The sequence below is a fragment of the Hyperolius riggenbachi genome, chromosome 1, assembly GCF_040937935.1.
Source record: "Hyperolius riggenbachi isolate aHypRig1 chromosome 1, aHypRig1.pri, whole genome shotgun sequence".
NCBI lineage: Eukaryota > Metazoa > Chordata > Amphibia > Anura > Hyperoliidae > Hyperolius > Hyperolius riggenbachi.
The window spans coordinates 137,313,958-137,326,519 of NC_090646.1; the positions used below are offsets into that span (position 1 = coordinate 137,313,958).

The 12,562-nt window shown below is 37.9% G+C and overlaps 1 protein-coding gene across 4 annotated transcripts in view; it reads right to left on the reverse strand.

Moving 5' to 3' along the window:
* The window catches only part of SGCZ (sarcoglycan zeta), a 1,116,694-nt gene that overhangs the window by 390,020 nt on the left and 714,112 nt on the right, over positions 1 to 12,562 (reverse strand). For all 4 annotated transcript variants that reach the window (XM_068278612.1, XM_068278609.1, XM_068278611.1 and 1 more), the window contains one exon: positions 552 to 743. In XM_068278612.1, coding sequence (XP_068134713.1) covers positions 552 to 743 — 192 coding nt within the window. The remainder of the gene's footprint in view (positions 1 to 551; positions 744 to 12,562) is intronic.

Sequence of the window (12,562 nt, forward strand, 5' to 3'; positions counted from 1 at the left end):
TCAATGTTTGCAGCAAGCCAAAGGATTAGTGTAGGCATTGGAAATTATAAACAAAAGCTCCCAAACAGCATCATTAATAAATCCTGCAGCAGGTGGGAGTCTTTGGCCAGTCTCATGACAATGCTATTCCAAAAAGAATACAGAGAGCACTGTTGTCAAGTTTGCAAAGTATTGCTGGAGAGTACAACACTAATCTATGTTTTTAGTACAAGTTTATAGCATAAGTATAATTTCACTTTAAGCAATCAATGTCCCCTTTTTTCACAAAAGCCTACATGTACATCTTAGTTGAGCTACTTGATTCTACTAATACAAAATTATCTTCTGTACAACATCTGACTCAGTATGTATGCAATGAAGGAGCCTTAAGATAGATTTGATTTTTCAGTTATAAATGAGAACAACAACAAAAAAGCAGCCTTTGGTATTCACTGTTAGTATACTGTATTTTATACATACAATTAACATGGGAACATCCAAATAGTGGAGAAGAATACAAGATGATAATCACCAAGCAACCACTTATAATGGAAGAAGACCATTTCACTTACCACTGTGAAATTCATGACTTTTAATATCCATATCGTCATTGCTAAGTTAACAATCATGGTAACCAACAGAAGAAGGACAAAGAAGTACAAACATCTCTTCCGCCATCCGTAAATTCCCACTGGATAAAATTGAGTGTTTTCGGTCCTTAGGTTATTTTGTTGTGTGGCCAAAATATACTGTTCTCGTGTCATCTAAAAAGATTAAGAATAAAAAAAGAAATTAAAGAATATATTTTTAAAAAAAGGTTTATTTTGCATAGTTTGAAAACTGCGGTAAGCATTATAAGCCCAGATTGAATATGTCTTTGGGAGGTTTCGGACATACTCATGTCCATGAGTATTTCCAAACACAAGCGTATCCATACTGCACACATGAGTCCAGGCATGCGCATAAGCAGTACAGAGGAACCCACCTTCAGAAGCACTTGGGGACACGAGTGCCTCCAAAACCTGCCAAGGAGTCCTGAAGGCGCATAAATTCAAAGGGGGACAGCAGGGAAATGAGGTTATGGAGAGAGGATCAAAAAGGCTCTATAGTATTTAGAGCCTTCACTGTACAGAGGTGAAACTATAGTGCTTCACCACCTCAGCTTAGTTTGCAGGTACCTGCATGCATAACCTAAACAATCACTTAAAATTAAGGAAGGTTGTGTGACAGGCTGTTTTGTCAACTAACTTACTGCATTGCATTGCACAACTACCCATGTTCCATAACACATTTCTTTCCTCCATATCTCACCAATACTTAAGAGACAACTGGAGGAAAGGACAGTGACTATAAAAGCCACATTTCCCAGCGCAAGAGCAAGTGATATGATAATGGATGTGTGAGCCATAGCTCCCTCTCAGACAGCTCTTCAGGATACATACGAGGCAATACTTTCAGCATATGTGACATAATCATTGGAATATTGCTGTAGATTTACTAAGAATCATGATGTTTGTGAAATGGGCGGGAGACTTTGAATAGATTACAAGGAAAAACAAATTCCTGGCCATCTTTTAGCCACCAATGCTGGTGATATTCTGCACTGGGAAAAACAAAAGAGATTGGTAGAAGAAGAAACTAACAGTTTATTTTTCATGGGCAAGTTCATGCTAAGAACTCAGACAATGCCTGTATAGATATGAAATAGTTGCTCAATCAAGGCGAAAATTGTAGAATTTGGTATTTATTAGCAAAAATCATACTAGCAGATGGGATAAACTACATTTAAAAAATAAATATTCTTCTAGGAATTTTTTCTTCTTCATTCATAATGTAAACTACATGTTCTTGTTATAGTAAACTACATTTGCTTGCCATAATGCATCATCACACCCATAGTTTATTTGTTGGAAAAGTGTCAGTGATCCAATTTGTTAAGTGTTATTTCTTGACATCTAAAGTATTTTGAGCACTACGCACAATTTAGCAACACGCTTTAAGAGACACTTTCATGTTGGCTGCTCTTTGTACTGCCTAATTAATGTTTCTAATACTGTTGCTTAAAAAGATTTCAGATGTGCAACTGCAGCATTTAGCTCAGACGGTATTATCATGTACATCAAGCGAACAGGCTGTGAGCATTGCATTCCTCATTGACCCATGCTTATTCCTAGCCTTTATTATTGACCTTCTTACAGTTTTCAGACAGATAACAATATGACACACTGTGAACATAATGAATACCTTTAGTACATATTCAATGAATGTGAAATCACTGCACCATATTAACTGTTTCATAACTAGGTTCAGTCTCAGCAGAATTAAATAAAATCACCTTGATCAGTGAAAACATTGATAATCACTAGAGATGGCCTGAACAGTTTGCCGGCAGATAGTTCCCAGCAAATTTCTGCTGTTCGCATTCTTAGCAAACTTCGAACATATGGCGTGTTTGACCCTATACATCATCATGGAGCCAAATTTGACCCCTTACCTCACAGTCAGCAGGAATATGGTAGCCAATCAGCTAGCACCCAATCCTGGACCCCGCACCCCTCTATTAAAAAGCAGTTGCGATGGCCATATTGGATTCATTCTCTGCTAGCTGCTGATGGTTAGAGAGAGCAGGGTCAGACTTGCTGCAGATAATTAGGGAAAGCATTAGCTAGGCCTGTGTTCTTGTTCCTCACTTGCTGTTAAAGTGCCCCAAACAGCCCTTTTGAGGGCTAGTACATTGACCTCCTGTGTTTTTATTTTGTTTGTGACATTCCACAGCCCATTGACAACCAGAGCTGTGTGCACACTACTGCTGTTGCTACATTAAGCTGCAGGCACAGTACCACTCCAGTGCATTATTATTTCCCTGTATTCTGATGGTACTATTGCTTTTCTCTGAGTGTGACACTCCACAGCCCACACCCAGTGCTGTGTGCACACTACTGCTATTGTTGCTACATTAAGTTTTTCGCACAGTACCACTCCAGTGCATTATTTGTAGAAATGTAATGTGATTTCTGTCCTTTAGGGATTAAAACCAAACTTTGCGTCAACTTCGTAATTTTAGGTGGGACTTTTGGCATGGATCCCCTTGGCATGGCACAGTCCAGGTGCTAGACCCCTTGAAACAACTTTTCCATCACTTTTGTGGCCAGAAACAGTCTTTGTAGGTTTTAAAATTTGCCTGCTCATTAAAGTCTAAGGCAGTTTGCCGGGTTCGCATGTTCTGGCCGCTCGATTATTTCTGAGCATTTCTCTGTGTATTTCGATGATTGTTAGGTCGATTCACATGTAAAGTATGCCAAATCGACCTAACGATCCATCGAAACGCGAATCGGACGTGTCAGAAATAATTGAGTCAACGCGAATCGACGGGAATCGAGCGGCGCATCAAGTGCGGGAACGCACCATGTGTATCCACCATTACAGTTCTTTCAGGCCAAGATTTCTCTGTCCCATAATGTTTCAAGGCTCATTGACTTAATTAGCATTAAGTACAGCAACACACACATAATGCACCGACTTGAGTTTTGTACTCAAAGGAACCAAAGGCAAGGGACATATTGAGGCTGCCATATTGTTTTCCTTTTAAAAAATACCAGTTTCCTGGCAGACCTGCTTATATCTTTGGCTGCAGTCATGTCTGAATCACACATCTGAAACAAGCATGCAGCTAATGTTGTCAGATTTTTGGCAGAAACATCTGATCTGCATATGCCTGTTCAGGGTTTATTACTGAAAGTATTAGAAGCAGAGGATAAGCAGGACACCCAGGTAATGTGTATTATTTAAAAGGAAATACATATGTCAGCTTCCATACGTATCTTACCTTTTTGGAAAGTAATTATATATACTTATATAAGATCCATATATAATATAATCACTGCTAAACCTACTCCTAGATGGAGGAGGTATTCATTAGTTGGTGTGGTGTAGACCCTCTATTTATACAATAACAAACGAGTATAAGTAAAAATATTAGAATGTGTAAAAACAAAACAAAAAATGGCTAGGTCCCCTATTCTATTACATTTCCTCCTAAGTTTTTTGCCTAGAAGATGTTTTCACAAGGTATCAATAAAATACCTTTTAGGTCTCCAACAAGCAAGGAAATAATGAAAAGTAAGGTAATATTGCTTTTTTTGGCTAGTTTTTTTGTACTTTTTCAATTATTAGGTTTTGTAGACAAGGTAAAAAAAATCATTCTCAGGGAGAAACTTAGAAAAAGCATTAACTGAATAGGGGTCTAAGTGTGTTGTGGAAATAAGTGATTACATATGGTGGTGCCTTATGACTTCACTCAAGTAAAAAATAGGCACACAACTGACTGCAACAGTGCTTGTATTAGAACAGAGTTACACTAAGGCCTTGATTCACAAAGCCGTGCTAACTGTTTAGCACGGGGGTGCTAAACAGTTAGCACGTGAAGTGCCGCACGCAGACTTTTGCGCACACAAAGTGCCACAATCGCGCGATCGTGGACATTTGCGCACGATCATGCGGACTTTTCACACGATCACACGGACTTTTGCGCACGATCGGCTGCGTGCGCAAAAGTCAGCGCGGCACTTCACGTGCTAACTGTTTAGCACGCCCGTGCTAAACATTTAGCATGCCTTTGTTAATCAAGGCCTATATGTTACAAACACTGTTGGTTTTTCATCAAGTGGCACCTAATTTCTTTATTTGGTTGGTACCTTACATCATGAAAGCAGTCCGACTGAGGCTCGAGTACTGGCAAACATACAGAGAAGTTGTACTTCGGCCAACTGCATCCATGAATGTCCTGTTTATGACTTGTGACAATGCCTGATGACATTCCTGACATGAATTACCAAAAAGAAAAAAACAAAAGGCTAAGTGGTGATTTTGTTGAGCTGAATGTGTGGCCCCATTCAACCATACAGAGTGGGGCCCCACTGCATTGCACAGTATCACTGTCACCTGTAGTTCCTGAGCTTTGGTGAGTAGTTTCCACATCTTGCTGGAATTCATAAAGTAATCAAGTCCTTTACTGAAGCCTTCATCTGTCTTTGCCCCCTTTTTTTCATATGTGCTTATATATATGTTCAGATATTTGGAGACCTCTTAATAAATCAGGTATTTTATTTATTAAAGGGGGGAGTAGATTTTTTAAATAGTTTTTTACAAATCTGATAACATATTTTAAAAGCTTAACCTCCTGAGCGGTATGGACGAGCTCAGCTCGTCCATCACCGCCGGAGGCTGCCGCTCAGGCCCTGCTGGGCCGATTTTCCTCAAATAAAAAGCAGCACACGCAGCCGGCACTTTGCCAGCCGCGTGTGCTGCCTGATCGCCGCCGCTCTGCGGCGATCTGCCGCGAGCAGCGGCGAAAGAGGGTCCCCCCAGCCGCCCGAGCCCTGCGCAGCCGGACCAATCAGTTCCGGCCAGCGCTAAGGGCTGGATCGGAGGCGGCTGACGTCAGGACGTCGGCTGACGTCCATGACGTCACTCCGCTCGTCGCCATGGCGACAAGGAAAGCCAAACAAGGAAGGCTGCTCATTGCGGCCTTCCTTGTTTATTCTGGGCGCCAGAGGCGATCGGAAGAACGCCTCCGGAGCGCCCTCTAGTGGGCTTTTATGCAGCCAACTTTCAGTTGGCTGCATGAAATAGTTTTTTTTTAATTAAAAAAAACCCTCCCGCAGCCTCCCTGGCGATCTCAATAGAACGCCGGGGAGGTTAAAGAGCAGCTTTACGGATTTACTGAATATAACATAATGAATGGAATGTCTTATGTTTTGCAATACTACTTTATAAATTAATTATTCAGTGTTTGCCCATTGTAAAATCTTTCCACTTATTTACACTCTGACATTTATCACAGGTGGCAACATTTATACTCCTGGTAAGAGCATCACTTTGGAATATTTGTTTACTGAATATTCCAACATCAGTAGAAACAGCACCTGCTCTCCCAGAATGCTCTGGATGGAGAATTCTACATAACTAAACAACCTAGGGTTGTTGTCCCAGGGAGAGCAATATATAGATATAGGAGATGTTTCTGATGCTGAAACCAAGATACTTAATGTAGAAGTTGGTACCCTGAATCATTTACTACATTCTATTATATGACACTCGAGTTCTTCTTTAAACTATGCTTGCCATAACACAAGTTTCAAGTGCCAAACTTCTTCTAAACAACTTCTCCCAGGCTTATTCAGTCTTCATTGTTTAATCAGTACCTCTTTCTTGTATTTGTAATACTAAACTTTGCATTAGCTGGGTTATTTCTAGAGACTATGCAATATTTCATTGATTTGACTGCAACTTTGGAGCTTCTATTGTGTTAGACTGACACATCTTGATGGAATTATTGTGCTAATTTCCATGTCTCAGTAAGGAGGACAAAAACAAAGGGTGGGAGTTAAGGAGTAGATTTTGTACCCTGCTCAGGGTCATGGTGTAAAGTAAGAATGTGAATAATTATATTATTGTTGCATCTCTGTGATACATTTTTATTAGGACTGATAATTAAGTGTCACTCCCAGTATATTTTTAAAGTGCTGCCCATGGTTTTATCTGCACAGTTCATAAAACCTCAACATAATAGATTAATATTTGGGTTTTTTTTTTGCTACCTAGAAAATGTTAACTTATTGTTGTTTTCCTCTAAGGACAGCAAATAATGAAAGAAGGAGTGGTATGTTTCCTTATTATAATCTTCCTACCCTAGGATCAGATCTATGATGTCTTTGAAAAAATCCTGGTGTGATTATTGCCTAGCCAAAGCAACAGGACTTCACAGCCTCCAGTGCACATTTTGTATGCTAATTGCACATTAATAGAAGTCTGGAAAATAAGGAAAACATAGAAATAACACCAACATATACAAACACATTAAATACACTTTTATAGTTGTTTTGCTACGTGTTAATTTATTCTTCAGCAATAATAACAGGGCATTTTAGACTTTCGGGACAGAAGCACTGTCATGCTGTTAATGCATTTTATACTACCTATAAAGAAAACTGTATTATTTTCTAAAACCGCAATAATGCAAAGAGATTTACATGTTAATTATTGGGTTACTGATGACTTAGAGAACAATCCGAGGCAGAGAAAATATTCAAGTTAGCTAAACCTACAGGATTTACTTTGATCCTTTAAAACCCAAAGACAATGCAATACAATTTGAACAAAAGTAGGTTTAATCTGCACCACAGTGTGTGTTGTATAAACCGTATACAAAAAACAAAGGATTATGCTAGGAAAAGTGATAGCTGACCTCTTCTAACACAGAATGTTAAAGGTGGCCATACATTTAATATTTTTTTACCGATGATATCTAGCAGATACGATCACTTTGACTGAATCTGCTGGAAATCAAGACCACAAATGATTCATGATTGATTTTCAACCAAAATCGATCACATTTCAAGATGATGGAAGTGTAAAGTATTGGCAGTAGAGCTTACACTCACCTGTCCACCAGAACGTGTAATCTCTCCATTTCCTCCAAAACCGCTCCTCCCTTTCTCTTCTCTTCATCGCTTGTGTTTAATAACAAGCACTAGAGGTCTGGTGTGGCAGTTTTGTCTCAGGTCATAGGAGTTATGTGCCATGAAGCCTCTAGTATGGCCTCTAGTCTTTTTTATGGGACAAAGGTGCTGGAGAGAAGAGACCGGAAGGAGTGTCTTGGCAATGATGGAAAGAAGACACACACAGGTGGAAAATGTCTCAAACTTTAACTGCTCTGTGCACCTGTTAGAAAGATTCTGTGCACTTAATTTAACAGGAAAAAAGTGTCAAGGAGATTGGAGGTTTGGACACAGTTCCTTAACAGATAAACAAGTAAATAAACAGTAAACAAAATTATATATACTATAGCACTCCTTTGTTTAAATAAAGTACATAAACAAAGCATACAAATAGGAATGGCCATCCACTGCAACAATGTAAAGCACTCAGCACCAAATAAACAGACTTGCATACAAAAAGGGCATGTGAAAATTTGGCCACCAGGAGGCATACATATAGGTATGCCGCCGGTGATTTGGGTGCTGGCTACAGCACAAATTCCCGGTGGTGTTAAATACTATTTCCCCTCAGAGTCGTAGCAACTCAGAGGAAGAAGTGACCTGGCATCCAGCCATCGCCGGAACCCCATATTAACCTTACGTGCCCCACACACTATTGCATTACTGCTATAGCGGCACCCAGCTTCGGTGCTTGGCACTGAGCGCCGGCACCAAAACCACCTGCTTCGACTGGGGACCCTGTTTTTTCAGGGTCATTGTCAAAAAAACATTTGAGCCAGAGGATCAGCAGGACAGTCAAACTATTTGCATTGTTTAAAAGTAAACAAATATTTCAGCCTTCATATAAATCCCTCTCGCTGTCCTTTAAAACAAAGTTTGTAAAGTGTCTTAAAGGCATTTACTGAGCTAACTTGAAGAAGCAAGCATGGCACTGTTTCATAATTCTGGCTGCTATGAACTCATTATCTCTAATTAGCACCTAATATTGTGAAAAATAACTTAAGGGCTGTAATGAGTTATATTACAATATAGTATGGTTAATGACCCATGTAGACTGGATCACATTACAAAAAAAAAATACAAACAAGTAGGAATAATGCTGTAATGCTTCTTCCTTTCAATATATTGATATATTCAACAACCTAAATTAACTGAGCACATAGAAAATGGAAAAAAATCTAATATATCAGAATAAACCTTTTTTTCAGGAAAGCTCAATTTTAAATACAAAATTGATATCATATTGCTTCACAAGCCATTAAAAATAATTTTATTTCATCTGCACTAAGTTACAGATTTCCAAAACTATCAAAGATTTGTTTCTTACAACTATGGCATCAGTACACATTTTGAACACAGAATTTAAAGGAACTTTCATCTTTGTGCTTGTTTACTCTGCTTTTCTTCAGAGATCGAGGTAAATTTCAGGGAATAATGAAAACATTGCAACTGCTCAATTAATTTAAAAACACAGTGGGATGATTATTCAGCAAGACAATCCATCTCTTGCCTTTAATCTAAGAGAAAAAAAGGTCTTAGCAACCTCGACAACCATGTTTGCCCATTTACAGTACGTGAAGCATCTTGGAATCTTGGAATTAAGATTTTTTTGCAGTTGCAAAAACACAAAAACAAAAGTATATTTTAACTACATTTTAATAGGGATGATCAATGATATGCAAATATTTTCTTCTTGCATTAAATTTTCATGTACATTTTATGCAGCTTAAACTTGGACCAATAAAAAATGACAGAACGTTATTCTGATTGGTCTAATTTTAAGCGCATATAATTTACATGAAATTTTAATACAATGAGAAATGATTTGCATCTCATTCATCATCCCTTCATTTTATCACAATACAACTGAAATACACACAAAAGAACAGCAGTATTAAAGCAATTGGTTACAATGAAAGAACAAAAATCTTGAGCAAAACTGAGGACCTAAACAGGACAAAAATTTCAACAAAGATAAATTTAGAGTGAGGTACTGCAAAAACAAAAATGAGCAACTGTGCTTTTCCATGATGCAACACTCATGAATATGTAAATTGTTCATATGTAATATGTAAAATCCAGTCCAGAATCAGATTCAAGATACTGTCCCTGACTTGCAAATCTGTCCACAAAATCTGTCCAACCTACATTTCCGATCTCACTCAGAGTTACACACCTAGCCGCTTACTCCGCTCCTCCAATTAACTTCACCTGACTGGCCCCTGCATCACCCAGTCCCATGCATGCCTACAGGACTTCTCAAGAGCTGCACCAACACTGGAACTTCCTACCTCCACCCATTAGGGCAGCCCCCTCCTTCAACATCTCAAGAAGGCCCTCAAAACTCACCTTTTTCCTCTGACCTATTACCCCTCACAAGTGCTCTAAACCTGCAGCTGAACTCTGTTCCCCTACCTTTCGTGTCCTTACCTCTCCCTCTAGATTGTAAGCCTTCGGGCAGGGTCCACCTTCTTTTGTGCACCTCCATTACTGTGCACCCATGCTATGCATCTGAGTGAACTAAACTTGCCTAATCTCCATGCTCCCCTCCAGTGACTAAGCATTACCTTGTACTCATACTGTGCTGCCTGATCTGGTTTTCTTGTATTCCTGTATTGTCATATTGCTGTATGTCACCCCTAAATATTGTCTGTAACCTAAATTAATGTCCAGCACTACGTAATATGCTGGCGCTTTATAAATACAATAAATAAATAGTTTCTTTAACACCCTATACATTCCTAGTGATTCTGGGTCTCTGTGAGCTGTCTCAGTATTCTTTTGTACTGGGCCAAGCACTATTGCATAGAGTTGTATCAATCCCTGCGATGCATTGATAAGGACTAGAAAGTCCAACAAGGCGTGTCTGCATGTTGTGTTGATGTTGGTCTTTACAATTTTTCAAGCTATAGTCTTGCTTTACACCAGTGGTTCTAAATGTGAGTATGGCTTCAGGGGCATTAAGAGAAAATTTGCATATTCAGGAGTGATGCATCGTGGACAACCACAGTTGCTTACTTAAAGCTAAATGATCCCAAATACCTTCTGTTTTAAGTTGGCAAATTACATTAATCACTTAAATGTATTGATTGATATCTGAAATGTTAAAATTAGTGGCCTGGGTTTATATGTTAGGTCAAACAATTTTTCTGGTTTCTCAAGGAAAAAAAAGAAGTGCCTCTGCTTACATTCAGACCAGTTTATATTTAAGTATATGCAGTAGCAAGTGATCCCACTTTAAAACCAGTTTGTATAGAACAGTTTTTGAAGAATGCTATAGCTTTTAATAATCTATGTAATACTATACAGATATTTTAAGCCATAATGAAACCGTTAAAAGTAATTTAAGTGTTTGCTGCCAGTGCCACCTTTACTAACTTTTTTGGGGAAATACGTATTACTTGTTGTTAAAAGTATGTTTTTGTAAAAAAAAAATAATTAAAACTTAAAGAGGAGCTGTCAGCCATACTATCTCAGGGAAAAAAAAATATAAGTAGATAAATACTTGCTCTACTTACATATGTAATATATGTATTGCACTGTCCATGTTATGATTCCTGTGAATTTTACAAAGGAAAAGTAGAGAATCCTATTCTAGACAGTTTCCATATTTGCTGTGGCTATTTTGAAGCCAGACCTGATGTAATATCCACCCTTAGTCTCCTCTGCCTGATTGCTCGCCCATCACTATAGAAAGTGCATTGTTTCAGCCTAAGAAGTGTTGGCCAATCAGAGAGGAACAGAGGTGTGGAAGGGGGAAAACAGAAGGGTACCAAATTTTCTGTGTACCAAATAAGAGTCATGTAAACTAGGGAATGATAATTTATCAACAAGAAAAGTAATAGTGATTTTAACTTTTGGATTGCCTGATTATCATCCTTATTACTTGTTTACCAGATAAAAATAATGAATTGATTTTTGATTTTATGCCCAACAGTTACTCTTTAAGCATATTTACTACATTTTTCAAGAAGTGGGAAATAAATGTATATTGTCAAAATGTTCACTCCTGTGCACATGCACCATCATAAATTTGATTAAGCACTGACTATAATTACCAAGTAACACTTTTTTTTAACAGAGTAAGAAATCTAAAGGGGAAGCTATGTTCTTAGCGCTAATGCACATATTCTGTGGTTAAGCACCTAATCATTTCTATAGAATAAGAAATCAATTTGAGACATGTAGAGTGTTGAATGCATCTATTAATGCAAATCTGATATCATACTATTGTATATTAACCTGAATTTTCACGTGGCTGGCATTCATTTTAGTATTAATATGTCAAATCAAGTACAATCTTATATGATTTTACAAACTATGCTCATTTTTATACAATTAGCAAGTACTTTATATATGTATTTTTGGTAGTTATATTGTACAGAAGTTTTTTTTTATTATTATCATGAAGCCTAAGGTATTAAATTTGATATCAATGTCACCTAGACTTAAGTCAGCATGTCTATTTTGATATAGCAATTTACTTGGCTTTGTGTTGTCAATTAGAATTCCACATTCCTGCTAAGTCAATACAATTAGATTACTACAGAGACTTCATTACAGCCACAAGCAGGACCACAGCTGAGGTGTATACAATTTTCTCCCTATGATGCCAACACAGCTAAACAGCTTTTAGAGCAACTGCCATTAACACTACAATATGCTATCAACGAGAAAATACAATTGTCTGTTGAAACGGGTAATGATTTCATAAATATATCTGGCCTAGTAAAAATTTTCAGTTTACATTTTACACAAATAAAAATGTGGTTTTGAAGATGCTGTCTGCAATGTCTATAGCTCAAAATACAGTTTATATTTTGTTCCTATTTTTTTATTTCAATTTATATATAATTTACATCTTCCATCATGTGTCTGACTTTGACTTAGCATGTTGTCTTCCATCTCCATTTTACCCTTAGTTTTGAACTTGACATTTCACACTGACACACTTTCAGTAGATGAATATATTTCTTAATTTCTTTTGTCAGTCTGTTTAAGTCTTTCTTGTGCCTTTGACCAAACTATTGCTGCCACAGAATCAGAATCCTTTGATGAAGATGAAAGTTCTGAGAGCAAAGTGT